General features: G+C 46.6%; 1 protein-coding gene across 2 annotated transcripts; it reads left to right on the top strand.

Moving 5' to 3' along the window:
• The first annotated feature begins 135 nt into the window (after window positions 1-135).
• LOC139564127 (centrosomal protein of 85 kDa-like) lies at window positions 136-18,216 on the top strand. Of its 2 annotated transcripts, XM_071383341.1 has the most exons (13): window positions 136-299; window positions 2,214-2,345; window positions 5,404-6,206; window positions 9,203-9,336; window positions 9,761-9,878; window positions 10,019-10,204; window positions 10,418-10,570; window positions 10,831-10,985; window positions 11,219-11,336; window positions 11,463-11,513; window positions 11,624-11,731; window positions 16,006-16,249; window positions 16,713-18,216. In XM_071383341.1, exons 2-13 carry the CDS (start codon window positions 2,228-2,230, stop codon window positions 16,874-16,876), a joined length of 2,352 nt encoding a protein of 783 aa, XP_071239442.1. In that variant the 5' UTR covers window positions 136-299; window positions 2,214-2,227; the 3' UTR covers window positions 16,877-18,216. The 2 variants fall into 2 exon arrangements, with proteins under 2 accessions (XP_071239442.1, XP_071239443.1); XM_071383342.1 differs by lacking the exons at window positions 136-299; window positions 2,214-2,345 and adding an exon at window positions 4,473-4,600.
• The last annotated feature ends 1,931 nt before the right edge of the window (window positions 18,217-20,147 follow it).

Here is a 20,147-nt window from a genome sequence, read left to right as displayed (position 1 = left end):
TTTGTTTGCTCTATGTTCAATAATTCTACTGCACAATCTACCAATTCTATCATAATCAGATCAAAGGACTAGGCCAGACAAATGGAACATTCCCATGTCTCCCTTCTATTTTAAAATGGGCGGGACTCTGAAGTTGCTAACAGCTTGTAGTGTTGTTTGAGTCAAATCAGAGACGGTTAGCTAGCTAAACTCTAGAACAGCAGCTGGCAAAGGAGAACGATTTCTTGAGAGCGACCGAAATTACACATGTGCTAATCTCGGCACACTCAAGGAGTTAATTTTCAAGTATTGCAGAAAAGGTAGGTTTAGGTGACGAAGTTCTGTTACGCTGTCGCTATGGGTTGCTAGCGTTACTGATAGCTAATGTTATGTCATTAACGCAACTTTGTTAGCTAGCTAACGTTGTTATTTGTATTGAGTTAGCTAGCTAATTTGCTAGGCAGCCGACCAAACTTAGCTTTTTATTAAACAAGATAGATAACTAACAAACACATTTAACATGTAAGTTAGCCATCGACTTTATATTAGTTACGTTAGTTAGGTAACAGTAGGTAACGTTAGCTAGCTAACGTTAACTATCTCGTTATCTCGTTAGTTCAAGGGTCCGTGTTATTCTTTCCCCCCAGCATTGAAGTTAACATTTTAAAATGGTTAAGATAAGGGTTCGGGTAGGGTTTAGTGAAGGCACGTCCCAAGAATCCCGGATAGCACTGACCGTGTTCGCTTGGTAACGTTATTTAGCTGACCAATAGCTAACTGGCATAAGCTATATCTAGGTAGATGGTTAGTTACACAGATCTCGCTTTCTAACTTAATCAGAGCGAGAATCATCTGTTTTCCAGTCATTTGGGCTAACTTCAACTGGAATATGGTATCTTCAGCAGATTACATTGAGTGTTTCTGATACAACTGTGTAACATTCCCCTCGCCCCCTGGGCTCTTAAATTGAGTTTAGACTCTCACACCCCTCCATTAAACCACTCAAGCTCCCGTTATGTAATCTCGAGGTGTTTGTTCTTTCAGTTGATCTGTGTCTGCCCAGAAATACTCCCTGAAATTCCTAATGTTCCTGTGGCTCTACTTTGTGGTCTTTTGAGCAATTGCTGTGATATTTTTTTTAACAAGGGGGAGGGAAGGGCTTGTGTTTTGTATCTTCCTATACTTTTCTCTCACTGTTCTGCAGTTCACATTGCTCAAGGGCTAGAACAATCTGTGCTATTTGTCCACTCAAGGAGCACGTTCAGCAGGACACAACATTTTGAAACGTTCAGATATAAATATATTATTTAGAACACATTATGGCATTTCTATCTGCAACTGAATGTGGCCCAGAACTTCACACAGATGTTCATAATATCACTCTCCTTTCTTGACAGGTGACATTTATTTTTATTTATGTAGGCAAGCCAGTTAAGAACAAATTCTTATTTACAATGACGGTCTAGGAACAGTGGGTTAACTGCCTTGTTCAGGGACAGCACGACAGATTTTTACCTTGGCAGCTCGGAGATTTGATCTAGCAACCTCTCTGTTACTGGCCAAACGCTCTAACCACTAGGCTACCTGCCTGACGTGAGTGGAATGACCACCTCACAGAGATACCTGGAGACTAAGCTGACACGTAAAGCTTACCGTATGCTTCCCAGTCTAAACAGTTTGCGCCTATATTATGACATTTTGGTCTTTGGCAGGTTTCTTCCCCGGCTGTTTGTGCACACACTATATATATATATATTGTAGCAATTTCAAGTTTTGTAGCCGAAGTCTACGCCCATTCGTTGGTGATCGGTCAACAGTACTACTCCTAGTAGGAGTGGGAACAGGAAGTGTTTGTCACCCCACAAAAAAATATGACTAAGATGTCCTCTGAAAAATCATCAAAATGAATTACAGTTTTCTTGATTTATCTTAGATTAATAAAGACTATTTTGAGAGTGTTTCTGGCAGTGTTGTTGCTACGGTGGCTCAAGTGGGACAAACAACAATATTGCCTCGTTTTTTTTTTAAGCAGAGGTCTTTAGGGAGTATGAGAACACACTCGCTTCGCCTAACCAAGTTCTGCTAGGAGCAAACAGAACCTATGTAGCTATGAGGACGCCTTTAGCCTCCATCAAAATGAAGAGGGGGGGGGGGGAATACCTGCTTGTCGTGAAATGCTATTAGTGTCACCTTGTGGATGTTGGTTGTACTTTTCACACATGTATGTGTTTCAGCTGGGATTCCTGACATGGAGTGGCAGACGCCAGCTGTGTCTGAGAAGTTCCAGAGCCGCTTTGGCCGCCGACCTGGGACAGCGGACAGTGGGGACACGGGGCTAGGCGTCACCCCATCTGACAGCACAGAAGGTGAGAACGTTCCCTCTTGCTCTGACTTCCTGGCGTGTACTACCGTAACACCCATGCTTATTATACAGCACGTGATATAGCTCAGTTCTGTAACACCCCCCACACAGCCGTACACAGTACACACTGTTCTCTATGTTCTCCATGGTGCGTAATGTTAGTTACACTGCTGAGTGCTGACTAGCTCACAATTTTAATGTCTTATTTTTTTACATTTTACCTTTATTTAACTAGGCAAGTCAGTTAAGAACAAATTCTTATCTTCAATGACGGCCTAGGAACAGTTAGCTTATAAAAGTTAGCTTTTTGTTCAGATCGACCTCTGAATATCAATTTGAAATGCCTTAGTTCCAGAGATGCCAGACATTCATAGAGTTGGAAAACGATTATCAGGTGTATGAGGTGATTGTCAGGTTTATTGGCTTATCACAATGCTGTTGTCAGATTAGCACAGATCAAGGTATGTGTGACTCGCTGAACTTACATTTAAGTCATTTTGCAGATGCTCTTATCCAGAGCGACTTACAGGAACAATTCAGCTGGGGGGGAATCGAACCAGTGGCCTTTTAAGTGACTGGTCCAACACTCTAAACCGCTAGTCTACCTGCCGCCCTACCTACCATATCAACTTGAGAGCAGTCGATGGGAATGAAGAGGAGAAACCCACAGCAGGTTGCTGTTTCTCTCTGCGACTGTTATGTTTGGAACAAGGGGTCGGAGGTCAGCATCCTCTGTTGTTGAGTACAGCCTATTTATAGGCAGGGTGATGTGCTCAGGAGATTTACAGGGGTAGATTATATTCCTTACCAGGTGGCTCTGCCAACCTAATTGAGGGATGGGGCGGGGGGGGAGAATGCCAGGGCTGGACAGCTAAATGGAAACACTGAACCCTTGCCCCCTTCTTTGCTGAGTGATACATGTAATGCTCACAGATTAGCTGCACCCGATGGGGTTTAAATGAGAACATCATTTGGGAGTACTAAGACTGGATGTGTGTGTACTGTCTGTGTGCCCTATTGAAGGTGAGACTGGAGTGCTTTAGTAGTGTGTGTGTGCGCGCGCCTGTGGTAAGCCTACTTGTGATTCTATAGTTCCTAATAATTGGGCGTGAGTCCATTAAACTATTGTAATCACGCCATGCCATCTGCCTTCACAATTGAACACCTAAAAGGAGAATTGCATTTAACGAGACATTTCTGTTTGCGCCCAACTGTCAGGCAAGCTAGTGCAGCTGATTTTCCCCCGTGCTGTAACTGATAACGGTGCTTAGCAACATGAGTCTTGACTCCTTCAACTCCCTTACTCCAGTCTAAACTGTCAAAGGAAAGGGTCAGTGTGGACATAGTGTCATGTCAGAGAGTTCAAAGGTCAGTCTGACAGGTCATCTTTCATAGGCACTGATGTGTTGTTTTTGGGGCCCTGGATGAAGTTGTTTGGTCTTTGAATGCCCCTGATTGTATCCTACTATCCAATTCTCTATTTCTATTTGTGATACATTTATGTTTTGGTCACAGTTATTCCGGTACTGCCGGAGTAGTATTTTATATTAGATCTTTGCCAAATTAGGTTTTGAGTGAGTTTACAAACCATTACCTGCTGGATAATTAATTCTCAACTTTAATTCCACATAGGCCTAGTTTGTTCTCCCTCAAAGCGTCAGAGCAGTTTGGACTTGTTCTAGCCAGACAGACTCATGAATCAGTCGAGCCTTGAGGGCACCTGAACGTTTAATTTGAAGAATGTTTTCACTGGAAGAGCCTCTCTTTGCCAGTTCCTTCCCGTTTTCGTGCTCACTAATTGTTATTTTCCCCTGCCATTGCTAAGCATGGCTCTGTACAAAATGAGGTTTTTAGCCTCCCTCACTGTTTTTAGTCTCGCTTTTGGGGTGTACGCATGTGACGTGCGCGGGAAGGTGGGCGAGGACTAGGTGCTTAAATAAGCAGCCAGCACGGATCACTCTGTAACCTGAGAGTGGGGCTATAAATACCCCTAACCTTTCCTGCCTGTGTCTGTTTGTGTGTGGTTTCTCCGAGCGCTGTACAGGGCAGCCTGGCTTGGTTATTCTCTAGGACAATACTCCCTGCTGTACAAGACACTACACTGATGTCAGCCTAGAACCTTCGAGCCTCCAGAAAAATGCATTGGAAGGAATTAGGCAACCGCATTAAACATCTTGCTGCTGCAGCTCACCCCTTCCACTGGGCTGTTAAATGTCACGGTTGATAAGACGTTTCTCCCAGTGTCGGAGTGAGTGCCAGGTGAGCAGTGCTGTCGGTTTCTCTTGAAATAGCTGTAATGAAATAGGGCTTGTGTATGGGGTCTGCTGTCACACAGGCCTAGTTGTTTTTTACTAGTTTCCAGTGCTTTAAACGCTGATGTTTCTTCATTTGAAAACCAATGTGGCTAACGGTTTCCATTTCAAAATATTGCTCTGTAGACGTTATCACACTTTGTAGCCGTTATCTTTGGTGTGTGGTCTCATGATCTGAGGTTAGGCTATTTGCCTGTCAGTTCTTGCATGTGGTAAGGAGGATGGGTTTCTCGGTTCGTGCATGAATGGTCTTTCTGTTGGCAATGAAATAAAAGCAAACACGACTGTCTCGTTAAGGTTTATTTGAATTATACGCTGCCCTTTTTTTTTTTAATTCTTTGGGATGGACCAGGGATGACCCCCTAAGACGCATGTTCTAGACCTGTTACTTTTAAGTTGAGTTGGCTAAGGTCTACTTACTAGGTCTGTCAGTACTAGCGGTGTCACCTGACAGGCAAAGTGGGCCGCCCACTGATGCTTCACATCACCATCTGAAAATAGTGTGGCTGGTATTGAGTAGGTATATCATACCAGCTCATACCAGCTCTCTGTAAAGGAATCTTAGGCCAGAGATTGTTTGGAGAAAGAAAGAGTTGTACTCTAAGGCCATTCACTGAGTTCAATGTCACCCGAGTGGCAGTTTTGTTCACCACTTCCCAGTGAAAGCAATGTACCTTTTTATTGTTACTGAATGAATGCTGCTTCAAATTCGTACCCAAATCCAATGGTCCCTTTCTTTTGCCCCTCCAGATTTCTGCAGTTCCAGCAGCAGCCCCTCGTTCCAGCCCATCCGCAGTCAGATTCCCATCCCCACTGCCCATGTCATGCCTTCCACGGCCGGACCACCGGCCTCCAAACCCCAGCCCTGTTCCCAAGAAGATTGCCAGGCTTCTGCCGAGGCACACAGGCCCTCCTCGGGCTCCCGAACATCCAGTGGAACCTCCAGCTCGAAGTCGTCCTCCCTCTCCAAATCAGCCTCTTCCCCCAACCTGGACATGGCACAAGACGGCATGGGGGGAGCCGACCCCGCCGGGCCCAAGCCAGACTGCTTGAGCCGCTACCGCAGCCTCGTGAACGGACTAGACCACTCTTTGTTCCCCTCGGGGGACCACTCTTGCATGGAAGAGGGCCAGAGGTTTGACATGCCCGCCATGGAGCCCACAATGAACCAATCTGCCCTGCTGGCGGGCTACTGCCCCGACGTCCGACTCAGGCTCCAGATGACCAGCCTGGGGGTGACTCCCGAGTGCAGCGGAGAAGCCTACAGGGGCGCCATGGAGCACTCGTACAAGGCTCTCCCCGAGACAAGGCCAGGGGTCCCCGGAGCTCCAGACCCCTACAGCCAGAGGAGCAGCCAGCCCGGTGGAACTGTGGCTGGGTCAGCAGGTGTGTACCCCAGCTCTCTGTATCTGCAGACCCAGGCTCTGTTGAGAGAGGCCAAGGCCTATGAACCCATGCTGCAGGAGAGATGCAGCGAGCTGCTCAGTTGGCAGCAGCAACAGCAGCACAAGCAGCAGCTGGAGAGTCTCCGCGTGCAAGTGGAGCAGATGCAGGTGAGCTGAGCATTTAGACGTAAGAACAGCTAGCGTAAGACTGACCCATTTCACTCTGGAGTACACATGTAGTTAACATTAGACCTGCTCAAAATGCGAATGTTAGGACAACGGAAAACATGTTAAGTGAGTAAAGTGGTTGAATGTTGCCAAATTTAGAGAAGATGGCCTTCTTTTTTACATTTTTGTATTTATTGTAGCTTCCATCAGTGTTATTGTCTGCATCACTTCCAATCCCCCATATGCAAAAAAATATATACATACACACACACACACACTACCAGTCAGAAGTTTGGACACACTCATTCAAGGGTTTTTATTTATTTTTTACATTGTAGAATAATAGTGATGACATCAAAATGGAATAACACATATGGAATCATGTAGTAACCAAAAATTTGTGTTAAACAAATCAAAATATATTTTATATTTGAGTTTCTTCAAGTAGCCACCGTTTGCCTTCATGACAGCTTTGCACACTCTTGGCATTCTCTCAACCAGCTTCACCTGGAATGATTTTCCAACAGTCTTGAAGGAGTTCCCACATATGCTGAGCACTTGTTGGCTACTTTTCCTTCACCCTGCGGTCCAAATCATCCCAAACCATCTCAATTGGGTTGAGGTCGGGTGATTGTGGAGGCCAGGCCATCTGATGCAGCACTCCATCACTCTCCTTCTTGGTCAAATAGCCCTTACACAGGCTGGAGGTGTGTTGGGCCATTGTCTTGTTGAAAAACGAAATTATAGTCCCACTAAGGGCAAACCAGATGGGATGGTGTATCGCTGCAGAATGCTGTGGTAGCCATGCTGGTTAAGTGTGCCTTGAACTCTAAATAAATCACTGACAGTGTCACCAGCAAAGCACCCCACACCATCACACCTCCTCAATGCTTCACAGTGGGAACCACCCATGCGGAGATCATCCATTCACATACTCTGCATCTCACAAAGACACAGGGGTTTGAACCAAAAATCTCAAATTTTGACCAAAGGACAGATTTTCACTGGTCCAATTCTCGTGTTTCTTAGCCCAAGCAAGTCTCTTCTTATTATTGGTGTCCTTTAGTAAACAATAAAGAAAAACCCTTGAATGATTAGGTGTCCAAACTTTTGACTGGTTATATATATATATATATATATATATATATATATATATATATATATATATATATATATATATATATATATATATATATATATATATATATATATACTGCTCAAAAAAATAAAGGGAACACTTAAACAACACAATGTATCTCCAAGTCAATCACACTTCTGTGAAATCAAACTGTCCACTTAGGATGCAACACTGATTGACAATAAATTTCACATGCTGTTGTGCAAATGGAATAGACAAAAGGTGGAAATTATAGGCAATTAGCAAGACACCCCCAATAAAGGAGTGGTTCTGCAGGTGGTGACCACAGACCACTTCTCAGTTCCTATGCTTCCTGGCTGATGTTTTGGTCACTTTTGAATGCTGGCGGTGCTTTCACTCTAGTGGTAGCATGAGACGGAGTCTACAACCCACACAAGTGGCTCAGGTAGTGCAGCTCATCCAGGATGGCACATCAATGCAAGCTGTGGCAAGAAGGTTTGCTGTGTCTGTCAGCGTAGTGTCCAGAGCATGGAGGCGCTACCAGGAGACAGGCCAGTACATCAGGAGACGTGGAGGAGGCCGTAAGAGGGCAACAACCCAGCAGCAGGACCGCTACCGCCGCCTTTGTGCAAGGAGGAGCACTGCCAGAGCCCTGCAAAATGACCTCCAGCAGGCCACAAATGTGCATGTGTCTGCTCAAACGGTCCGAAACAGACTCCATGAGGGTGGTATGAGGGCCCGACGTCCACAGGTGGGGGTTGTGCTTACAGCCCAACACCGTGCAGGACGTTTGGCAAATTCGCCACTGGCGCCCTGTGTTCTTCACAGATGAAAGCAGGTTCACACTGAGCACATGTGACAGACGTGACAGTCTGGAGACGCCGTGGAGAACGTTCTGCTGCCTGCAACATCCTTCAGCATGACCGGTTTGGCGGTGGTTCAGTCATGGTGTGGGGTGGCATTTCTTTGGGGGGCCACACAGCCCTCCATGGGCTCGCCAGAGGTAGCCTGACTGCCATTAGGTACCGAGATGAGATCCTCAGACCCCTTGTGAGACCATATGCTGGTGCGGTTGGCCCTGGGTTCCTCCTAATGCAAGACAATGCTAGACCTCATGTGGCTGGAGTGTGTCAGCAGTTCCTGCAAGAGGAAGGCATTGATGCTATGGACTGGCCCGCCCGTTCCCCAGACCTGAATCCAATTGAGCACATCTGGGACATCATGTCTCGCTCCATCCACCAACGCCACGTTGCACCACAGACTGTCCAGGAGTTGGCGGATGCTTTAGTCCAGGTCTGGGAGGAGATCCCTCAGGAGACCATCCGCCACCTCATCAGGAGCATGCCCAGGCGTTGTAGGGAGGTCATACAGGCATGTGGAGGCCACACACACACACAACTGAGCCTCATTTTGACTTGTTTTAAGAACATTACATCAAAGTTGGATCGGCCTGTAGTGTGGTTTTCCACTTTAATTTTGAGTGTGACTCCAAATCCAGACCTACTTAAGTAGTAAGTAGTAGGTCTGGATTTTCTTTAGGAATGTAGTGAAGTAAAAGTAGAAGTTGTGAAAAATATAAATAGTTAAAGTACAGATACCCCAAAAAACTACTGAAGTAGTATTTTAAAGTATTTTTACACCACTGTATGTATACATACACATACACATACACACACAGCAAATTTCTATTTGCCATATCTTTCAAACTGTGCTCTTTCCAAAAAGTTCTTAACCTATATACGTTTTACGGACACAGTATGTTTCACATTTAGTTTTCTTTCTATTAGTTATTAGTCACAACCTTCAGCTCCATTCAACCCCTCCTTGGTTATAAGGCTGTTGGGTATTCTTTATAGTTGAGTCAGACATGTCCAATACATCGTGTGTGTGTGTGCAGATGATGACTGCTGGAGTGGGCCAGTACCCTGCTCTCTACTCCACCCGCTCCATGCCACCAGAGACCAGGAAGTGGGAGGCGGCGATCAAAGCCAACGAGAGCATTCTGAAGGAGAAGGAGCTCGTCATCGAGAGGTACACACCTATTACTTCAGATTGAAAAGGTTAACCAAACTCACTTCGGCCTTGCTTGAACAAAAGAATCAGCTGCGCGACTGCGGGATAATCCCAAGAAACTATTCCTTACCCCAGGACACTGCAACTGGTGACTATCCAGGAATATAAGGAAAAAGTGCGTGCGTAGATATGTTTTTTTGGGGGGGGGCAAACAGGCTTACGTTCTGGCGTAGCGCGCCTTTATCAGAGCCTTGGGTAGGCTGAATATAATCTCTGATCCATGAAGATGCTCCTTTTAAAGTGTCCTGGGGTAAGAGATATCTAATGACCTACCTGGAAAAACAAAATATTTTTTATACACTTACAGCGGGCTGTATTAGGGGAAGTGTGTGTGGTATCTGACCATGTCACTGGTGTTTTACTCTGGCCTGTGTTGTTGTAGACAGAAGCAGCAGATGTCTCAGCTGGAGCAGCGGCTGCGGGAGAGCGAGCTGCAGGTCCACGGAGCCCTGCTCGGCCGCGGCGCTCCGTACGGCGACGTGTGTCTGCTCCGACTGCAGGTGAGCTGAACACACACTCGCCCATCCTTTCACATTTTGTCACTTAGCAGACTCTCTTATCCAGAGCCCCACACACACTTCATTGAGCTGAAACTGCATGAACACGGATGACCTCGAAGTCTTCCCTGTGTGTCTTCCAGGAGGCTCAGAGGGAGAATGCCTTCCTGCGGGCCCAGTTTGCAGAGCGCGGTGACTGCGCCGCCCAGGAGAAGGCGGAGGCGGAGCGCCGCCTCGGTGCCGTGGAGGCGGAGACGCGGCGCCTGAACGATGCGCTGAGGGAGACCGGCGAGAGGCACGCCGAGGAGCTGAAGAAGCAGGAGGAGAGGGTGAGAAGCTGAGCGTCAGGCCACAACATCACACTGCTACATTGGTAGTCCAGTTGCTAATTACATAAACTGATTCCCTTTTCGAATTGCATAACGTCACAGTTATTTCATGTGACTTAATAACTGGGTGTGTGTGTGTGGTGTTGCAGTCTGGGAATTTTTCTATTTATGAAAAGTGACCGTTATTCCATACGTAACGTTGCGCGTGTGTAGATTCGCAGCCGGGACAAGCACATCAACAGCCTGAAGAAGAAGTGCCAGAAGGAGGCAGAGCAGAGCCGAGAGAAGCAGCAGCGCATCGAGACTCTGGAGCGCTACCTCGCTGACCTGCCCACTATGGAGGACTACCAGGGCCAGAGCAAACAGGTCAAAACCAGCACAGACTGCATTAAACACACACATACCTTCCTCTCACTCAACACAACTACGTCCTACCTCGTCAAAATGACTGGGTGTTTATGGTTAATTTCCAGGTCGTCTTTCTATTGCTGTCTGGCGATTTTGTGTTCACTGTCTCAGGAATCGCATTAATGAGATGTATAAATCGTCTGATATGCGCAGCTCCAGCGCAAAAGCCACACACGAGCGTGCCCCGAGTTTAGTGCTGACGTGCGTGTGTGTTTTAGCTGTCGGAGGCGGAGCAGCGGGCGTCCCAGCTGCAGGGCCGGGTCAGGGAGCTGGAGGTGTGTCTGGAGGAGGGTCGCTCACACACCCGGGAGAAGGACTCCCAGCTGGAGGAGCAGAGACGCAGGGAGAGGGAGCTGCTCACCACTGTCACCAGGTACACACACACACACCAATCTAAGCTCGACGCTATGGTTAGAAAAGAGCAAACTCTCTGAGCTAACCAACCAGGGCCAAGTATTTTACTACCCCACACACAGCTATACACTCATTCTGACATGATCGCATACCAGGTGTGCACGCACACTGATTTTTAACTCGTATATACTCGTATAACCTACGCTGTTTGTATAATGACCCGTTTTGGTCATTTGTTTTTGTGTGTGTCAGTTTACAAGAGCGGGTGCAGGAGGGCCTGGAGGACGGGGCAAGGTTACCCTCCCTGGATGTGGAAATACTCCGAGGGGAGAACAGCAGCCTGAGAGAGGAACAGCAGAGACTTAAAAAGGTCAGTCTTGTTCCTTCCTTACATTGACATTTTCACCCGGTACGTTACATTCTGAAATGTTGCTCTGCTTTTTGTGGTCGTCGTCTAGTGCTGGTTCTAAAACGTTCCCGTTCGTCTCTTCTCCAGGTCCTAGAGAAACAGCTGAGGATGATGGAGAAACTGGGCGCCCAGATCGTAGTACGTGATACGAATTCAATCAGTTCACACTTCGGATGATATCTCTATGAGTAACCAAGTGGACTTAGTAGCCATGCCTAACCCATGTCCAACCTCTGACCTGTGTGTAGACCCTGGAGGAGCAGCTGTCTCAGGAGGAGAGCAGCTCCCATGCGATGAGAGAGGAGGTTTGTTCTAAAGAGCAGGGTTTGCTCCAGCTCCGCACAGCCATGAAGGAGGTGAGATGGTAGGACAGAGCTACACCGCTACTGGAACTAATGCTCTGCTCCATGTTCTGATGGGAATCCTCTTGAGAGCCCCAGAGCTCATGTTCTGTCCTAATGCATAAAATGATGAACTGGACAGTAGGTTACATTTCAATGCTTATTCATTAACCATGCACATTACATTTACATTACATTTAAGTCATTTAGCAGACGCTCTTATCCAGAGCGACTTACAAATTGGTGCATTCACCTTATGATATCCAGTGGAACAACCACTTTACAATAGTGCATCTAACTCTTTTAAGGGGGGGGGGGGCTAGAAGGATTACTTTATCCTATCCTAGGTATTCCTTAAAGAGGTGGGGTTTCAGGTGTCTCCGGAAGGTGGTGATTGACTCCGCTGACCTGGCGTCGTGAGGGAGTTTGTTCCACCATTGGGGTGCCAGAGCAGCGAACAGTTTTGACTGGGCTGAGCGGGAACTGTACTTCCTCAGAGGTAGGGAGGCGAGCAGGCCAGAGGTGGATGAACGCAGTGCCCTTGTTTGGGTGTAGGGCCTGATCAGAGCCTGAAGGTACGGAGGTGCCGTTCCCCTCACAGCTCCGTAGGCAAGCACCATGGTCTTGTAGCGGATGCGAGCTTCAACTGGAAGCCAGTGGAGAGAGCGGAGGAGCGGGGTGACGTGAGAGAACTTGGGAAAGTTGAACACCAGACGGGCTGCGGCGTTCTGGATGAGTTGTAGGGGTTTAATGGCACAGGCAGGGAGCCCAGCCAACAGCGAGTTGCAGTAATCCAGACGGGAGATGACAAGTGCCTGGATTAGGACCTGCGCCGCTTCCTGCGTGAGGCAGGGTCGTACTCTGCGAATGTTGTAGAGCATGAACCTACAGGAACGGGTCACCGCCTTGATGTTAGTTGAGAACGACAGGGTGTTGTCCAGGATCACGCCAAGGTTCTTAGCACTCTGGGAGGAGGACACAATGGAGTTGTCAACCGTGATGGCGAGATCATGGAACGGGCAGTCCTTCCCCGGGAGGAAGAGCAGCTCCGTCTTGCCGAGGTTCAGCTTGAGGTGGTGATCCGTCATCCACACTGATATGTCTGCCAGACATGCAGAGATGCGATTCACCACCTGGTTATCAGAGGGGGGAAAGGAGAAGATTAATTGTGTGTCGTCTGCATAGCAATGATAGGAGAGACCATGTGAGGATATGACAGAGCCAAGTGACTTGGTGTATAGCGAGAATAGGAGAGGGCCTAGAACAGAGCCCTGGGGGACACCAGTGGTGAGAGCACGTGGTGCGGAGACAGATTCTCGCCACGCCACCTGGTAGGAGCGACCTGTCAGGTAGGACGCAATCCAAGCGTGGGCCGCGCCGGAGATGCCCAGCTCGGAGAGGGTGGAGAGGAGGATCTGATGGTTCACAGTATCAAAGGCAGCCGATAGGTCTAGAAGGATGAGAGCAGAGGAGAGAGAGTTAGCTTTAGCAGTGCGGAGCGCCTCCGTGACACAGAGAAGAGCAGTCTCAGTTGAATGACTAGTCTTGAAACCTGACTGATTTGGATCAAGAAGGTCATTCTGAGAGAGATAGCAGGAGAGCTGGCCAAGGACGGCACGTTCAAGAGTTTTGGAGAGAAAAGAAAGAAGGGATACTGGTCTGTAGTTGTTGACATCGGAGGGATCGAGTGTAGGTTTTTTCAGAAGGGGTGCAACTCTCGCTCTCTTGAAGACGGAAGGGACGTAGCCAGCGGTCAAGGATGAGTTGATGAGCGAGGTGAGGTAAGGGAGAAGGTCTCCGGAAATGGTCTGGAGAAGAGAGGAGGGGATAGGGTCAAGCGGGCAGGTTGTTGGGCGGCCGGCCGTCACAAGACGCGAGATTTCATCTGGAGAGAGAGGGGAGAAAGAGGTCAAAGCACAGGGTAGGGCAGTGTGAGCAGAACCAGCGGTGTCGTTTGACTTAGCAAACGAGGATCGGATGTCGTCGACCTTCTTTTCAAAATGGTTGACGAAGTCATCAGCAGAGAGGGAGGAGGGGGGAGGAGGGGGAGGAGGATTCAGGAGGGAGGAGAAGGTGGCAAAGAGCTTCCTAGGGTTAGAGGCAGATGCTTGGAATTTAGAGTGGTAGAAATTGGCTTTAGCAGCAGAGACAGAAGAGGAGAATGTAGAGAGGAGGGAGTGAAAGGATGCCAGGTCCGCAGGGAGGCGAGTTTTCCTCCATTTCCGCTCGGCTGCCCGGAGCCCTGTTCTGTGAGCTCGCAATGAGTCGTCGAGCCACGGAGCAGGAGGGGAGGACCGAGCCGGCCTGGAGGATAGGGGACATAGAGAGTCAAAGGATGCAGAAAGGGAGGAGAGGAGGGTTGAGGAGGCAGAATCAGGAGATAGGTTGGAGAAGGTTTGAGCAGAGGGAAGAGATGATAGGATGGAAGAGGAGAGAGTAGCGGGGGAGAGAGAGCGAAGGTTGGGACGGCGCGATACTATCCGAGTAGGGGCAGTGTGGGAAGTGTTGGATGAGAGCGAGAGGGAAAAGGATACAAGGTAGTGGTCGGAGACTTGGAGGGGAGTTGCAATGAGATTAGTGGAAGAACAGCATCTAGTAAAGATGAGGTCAAGCGTATTGCCTGCCTTGTGAGTAGGGGGGGAAGGTGAGAGGGTGAGGTCAAAAGAGGAGAGGAGTGGAAAGAAGGAGGCAGAGAGGAATGAGTCAAAGGTAGACGTGGGGAGGTTAAAGTCACCCAGAACTGTGAGAGGTGAGCCATCCTCAGGAAAGGAACTTATCAGGGCGTCAAGCTCATTGATGAACTCTCCAAGGGAACCTGGAGGGCGATAAATGATAAGGATGTTAAGCTTGAAAGGGCTGGTAACTGTGACAGCATGGAATTCAAAGGAGGCGATAGACAGATGGGTCAGGGGAGAAAGAGAGAATGTCCACTTGGGAGAGATGAGGATCCCAGTGCCACCACCCCGCTGACCAGAAGCTCTCGGGGTGTGCGAGAACACGTGGGCAGACGAGGAGAGAGCAGTAGGAGTAGCAGTGTTATCAGTGGTAATCCATGTTTCCGTCAGTGCCAAGAAGTCGAGGGACTGGAGGGAAGCATAGGCTGAGATGAACTCTGCCTTGTTGGCCGCAGATCGGCAGTTCCAGAGGCTGCCTGAGACCTGGAACTCCACGTGGGTCGTGCGCGCTGGGACCACCAGGTTAGAGTAGCAGCGGCCACGCGGTGTGAAGCGTTTGTATGGTCTGTGCAGAGAGGAGAGAACAGGGATAGACAGACACATAGTTGACAGGCTACAGAAGAGGCTACGCTAATGCAAAGGAGATTGGAATGACAAGTGGACTACACGTCTCGAATGTTCAGAAAGTTAAGCTTACGTTGCAAAAAATCTTATTGACTAAAATGATATAGTACTGCTGGCTGGTGAAATAGGCTAGCTAGCAGTGGCTGCGTTGTTGACTTTGTTTGAAAGTGTAGCTGGCTAGGTAACCTCGACAATTACTCTAGACTACACAATTATCTTGGATACAAAGACGGCTATGTAGCCAGCTAAGATCAAACAAATCAAACTGTTGTACTGTAATGAAATGAAATGTAATACTACCTGTAATACTACCTGTGGAGCAAAGCGGAATGCAACTACTCGCTCCAAACCAAACCGGAAGTGCGTATCGTAGAGGGAGAGGCAATAGAAGTGTTGTTTCTTGTATTATTGTCTTTTGTGTCTTTAGAGGACTGCTTCACCTTAATGTCCCCTTTCCCTTTTCTTCTGTCCTTATTTTGTCCCACTTTGTCCCTTCTTTGTCCCTTGTTCTCTTCTGCCAACTAGACACTCCTTGTTAGCTAGCTAGCTTCTTTCAGGAATGTCCCTAGCAACTGCCTAGCAACAGGTAAACAACTTAGCTAGCTAAGAAAACGGTATAATTTTATGAAAAATGGTTACTTTTTCAAAAGCCTTTCTTCTTTGTTTGCTGCTTGTTTGGTCTCCTATTCAGTTTGCAGTTTTCTTTTGATTTTTTTTCGATGTACAGTACTTTACTCTAAAAAAACATTTACATTTCAATATTTGTAGGAGCTCATCTTTTCAGCTGCTGCTGCTTAATTTGGAACTCCGGAACGGAATTTTTGCATACGTATTGAATCTTTTGGAACGCTGTAATTGTCCATTTTATTTTACATGGAGTATCTATGACGAGTCTCCAGCACCCAACAATTTTAGGTGTAGAAAAACATTGAGTTGAATATGTTGCCTATTTCTGTCATTCCTAACGGTGTGTTTTCTGCGTATTCCCAGCTGTCGGCCCAGAACCAGGAACTAATGGAGCAGAACCTGACCCTCCATGAGCGTCTGGAGGACTCGGAGAGGGTGAACCTGGACCGGACGTCGTCCTCGCTGCGGCCGGCCGGGGCCCGCCTCACCCAGCGTCTCCACGGGGAGATGGCCTCGTGCCTCTGTGACCTGCGCTCCCTCTGCAACGTGCTGACCCAGCGGTCACAGGGCCGAGACCCCAACCTCTCGCTGCTGCTTGGCATTACATGTGAGTGATGACTGCACTGCAGGGTTTAGTAGCATTTTTAAAAAGTCTGCCGTTATTTTTCACTTAATCCTGAAACGCTTATCAGTTGTAGCTTGAGCAATGGTAAAAGATGAATGTTTGATCAATTTAAGTGCTGTAGCCACAGAATACTTCCAGCGTTGTAATACGTTGTCACCCTACGTCATACTTCCAGGTCTGTCACTTATCTTTTGAATGGGCTTGATGATTGTATCATCAATTTCCTGAAAGTGTTTGGTTATTTAAGGTGTGTGTGTATTTTTTTTATGGTTGATGAATTTACTTCAGCCAGAGGCCTTATGTGTTTGTGCTGAAACCATATGCGCTACATTTTTGCCCGTTGAAGACCATTCAAAAGGTAAAAAAACGACAAGGCTACATTCTGAAGAGAAAGGGAAAAAAGTCACTTTCATAGTGTGTAGTAACTGTTTCTTCTTCTCCCCAGCTCCCCCGCCCATGGCAGAGCAGGTGGATGATTGGCTGAGTCCTGAGGTCCTCCAGAGGAAGTTGACTGAAGCCCAGCAGCTGCGTCGTGACGTGGAGGAGCTCCGCACCACCGTCTCAGACCGCTACGCCCAGGACATGGGAGAGAACTGCATCACCCAGTAGCCCCAGCTGCTAGCCTGTCTCTAAAACAGACTGAACCATCAGGCTAATTGGTTAAGGGTTCCATGTTGGCCTTGCTTCTTCCATACTCCATTGAGTATGAACTGGAATCTCATGTTGGCCCATTGGGGACGGAATCCTTGATCAGGTCATGCATTTCAGTCAAAGGGCTTACGGTGAAAGAACTGTTCTCAAACCAGTGTGTGTTTTTTGTTTTTATAAGTGTTTTACTGATACATTTGTGTCTTTGTGTTGTCAGAGGCCCTCCCCTCTTTTTATGACACACATGGATGGGGTTGTGTTGTCTTTTTAAATCTAACACTATTTTATTATTTAAATCTTCCCTCTGGGGAAGTAATGTTGGATGTGGTTGACAATCAACTGAAAATATTTAAATCTGTTTTTGAGTGATTCAACAGGGAATGTTACTAACCCAGTTTTTTTTTTTTTATGGCATATTTGTAGCATTGGACTCGGGCGTGTGGGTGGCTTTTAACAGTGGTAGGGCTAATACTGAAAAGACATCCTGTCAGCATTATAACTGAGATATTGTTCAGAGCCATCTGTCCCGTCTGTAAATTATTATTTTTATGTTAGCAGATATTTCTCTCAGGTAGTGGGCTTGCTTTGATGTCCAATCGTGCCTGTCTGTGCTTTTGCTGTCGTCACCATGCAAGCCAATACACTCCCAGGCAAATTTGCTAGTGGCTTTCTTTCTCTCAACTTGACTTATTTTGGAGTTTCAGCCGACCGATCAACTCAATACATTCCTTAAACATTGCTTCATGGGTTGTCCTCGAAGAAGAAGACATCTGTCACAGCTAGTTATGGGGGAAGCCATTTTACACACTCCTTTAACAGTGTTTGTGGTACTGGTTTGTTGGTAAGGGTCTGTTCAGTCTTGCAGAGCAACATACTGTAACCTAACAGGTGAGTCCCTGTGCCTACTTTGTCCTTTATACACTGTTCACTTTGGTGCCCTTATCTGTACTAGCAAAATGCTATCTAATAGCAAGAAATGATTGGTTTCAAATGAATAACTTTAACTAATGGATGTCAGTATTTTGTCATTAAAAAAATGTGCGACATGACTGAACACTAACTTTATTCTAGTTTGTTTCAGTGGTCGAAGAGCAAAAAGAGTTCATTTATTGATGGAATGTCACGTCAAATGCTTTCCTTCAGTTGACGAACATCATGACACTAAGTTGGGACAGACTTGTCTAGATGAGACTGAGTTCTCATTTGAACTATAACCAAGTTAGACAATTTGCCTTATGTCATATTTTTATATTGAATTTATCCTTAATTGTATTTACTGAAATAAAGTTTGTTTTCAATAAGTTGGCTTGGAGATCTCCACATGTTGAATTGTAATTTACTTTGTTTTAAAATCTTTCCAGCAATGTAACGTAGATGCAGTGGGTCAATTTTCTGCAACAACTAAGATCATTGGAGCGCCAGGCTAAACGTCTCTGCTGTTTTGATCCCTTGGCTACCATATAAGATCTCTGCTGTTTTGATCCCTTAGCTACCACATAAGATCTCTGCTGTTTTGATCCCTTGGCTACCACATAAGATCTCTGCTGTTTTGATCCCTTAGCTACCATATAAGATCTCTGCTGTTTTGATCCCTTGGCTACCACATAAGATCTCTGCTGTTTTGATCCCTCGGCTACCACATAAGATCTCTGCTGTTTTGATCCCTTGGCTACCACATAAGATCTCTGCTGTTTTGATCCCTTAGCTACCACATAAGATATCTGCTGTTTTGATCCCTTAGCTACCATATAAGATCTCTGCTGTTTTGATCCCTTAGCTACCACATAAGATCTCTGCTGTTTTGATCCCTTGGCTACCACATAAGATCTCTGCTGTTTTGATCCCTTGGCTACCACATAAGATCTCTGCTGTTTTGATCCCTTAGCTACCATATAAGATCTCTGCTGTTTTGATCCCTTAGCTACCACATAAGATCTCTGCTGTTTTGATCCCTTAGCTACCACATAAGATCTCTGCTGTTTTGATCCCTTGGCTACCACATAAGATCTCTGCTGTTTTGATCCCTTAGCTACCATATAAGATCTCTGCTGTTTTGATCCCTTGGCTACCACATAAGATCTCTGCTGTTTTGATCCCTTGGCTACCACATAAGATCTCTGCTGTTTTGATCCCTTGGCTACCACATAAGATCTCTGCTGTTTTGATCCCTTAGCTACCATATAAGATCTCTGCTGTTTTGATCCCTTAGCTACCACATAAGATCTCTGCTGTTTTGATCCCTTAGCTACCACATAAGATCTCTGCTGTTTTGATCCCTTGGCTACCACATAAGATCTCTGCTGTTTTGATCCCTTAGCTACCATATAAGATCTCTGCTGTTTTGATCCCTTGGCTACCACATAAGATCTCTGCTGTTTTGATCCCTTGGCTACCACATAAGATCTCTGCTGTTTTGATCCCTTGGCTACCACATAAGATCTCTGCTGTTTTGATCCCTTAGCTACCATATAAGATCTCTGCTGTTTTGATCCCTTAGCTACCACATAAGATCTCTGCTGTTTTGATCCCTTAGCTACCACATAAGATCTCTGCTGTTTTGATCCCTTGGCTACCACATAAGATCTCTGCTGTTTTGATCCCTTGGCTACCACATAAGATCTCTGCTGTTTTGATCCCTTAGCTACCATATAAGATCTCTGCTGTTTTGATCCCTTAGCTACCATATAAGATCTCTGCTGTTTTGATCCCTTAGCTACCACATAAGATCTCTGCTGTTTTGATCCCTTAGCTACCACATAAGATATCTGCTGTTTTGATCCCTTAGCTACCACATAAGATCTCTGCTGTTTTGATCCCTTAGCTACCACATAAGATATCTGCTGTTTTGATCCCTTAGCTACCACATAAGATCTCTGCTGTTTTGATCCCTTAGCTACCATATAAGATCTCTGCTGTTTTGATCCCTTGGCTACCACATAAGATCTCTGCTGTTTTGATCCCTCGGCTACCACATAAGATCTCTGCTGTTTTGATCCCTTGGCTACCACATAAGATCTCTGCTGTTTTGATCCCTCGGCTACCACATAAGATCTCTGCTGTTTTGATCCCTCGGCTACCACATAAGATATCTGCTGTTTTGATCCCTTAGCTACCACATAAGATCTCTGCTGTTTTGATCCCTTAGCTACCACATAAGATCTCTGCTGTTTTGATCCCTTGGCTACCACATAAGATCTCTGCTGTTTTGATCCCTTGGCTACCACATAAGAGA

The sequence above is a fragment of the Salvelinus alpinus genome, chromosome 35, assembly GCF_045679555.1.
Source record: "Salvelinus alpinus chromosome 35, SLU_Salpinus.1, whole genome shotgun sequence".
NCBI classification, from domain to species: Eukaryota; Metazoa; Chordata; class Actinopteri; order Salmoniformes; family Salmonidae; genus Salvelinus; species Salvelinus alpinus.
Note: the sequence above shows the minus strand (reverse complement) of the source record. Positions and strands in the feature narration are given on the sequence as shown.

What these genes read in the sequence shown, in the direction of transcription:
- LOC139564127 (XM_071383341.1), top strand. Translation starts at nt 2,228, where the DNA reads ATGGAGTGGCAGACGCCAGCTGTGTCTGAGAAGTTCCAGAGCCGCTTT. An exon ending in AACTGGGCGCCCAGATCGTA is followed by an intron (nt 11,514 to 11,623) that starts GTACGTGATACG and finishes ACCTGTGTGTAG; the next exon opens with ACCCTGGAGGAGCAGCTGTC. An exon ending in GCTGCTGCTTGGCATTACAT is followed by an intron (nt 16,250 to 16,712) that starts GTGAGTGATGAC and finishes TCTTCTCCCCAG; the next exon opens with CTCCCCCGCCCATGGCAGAG.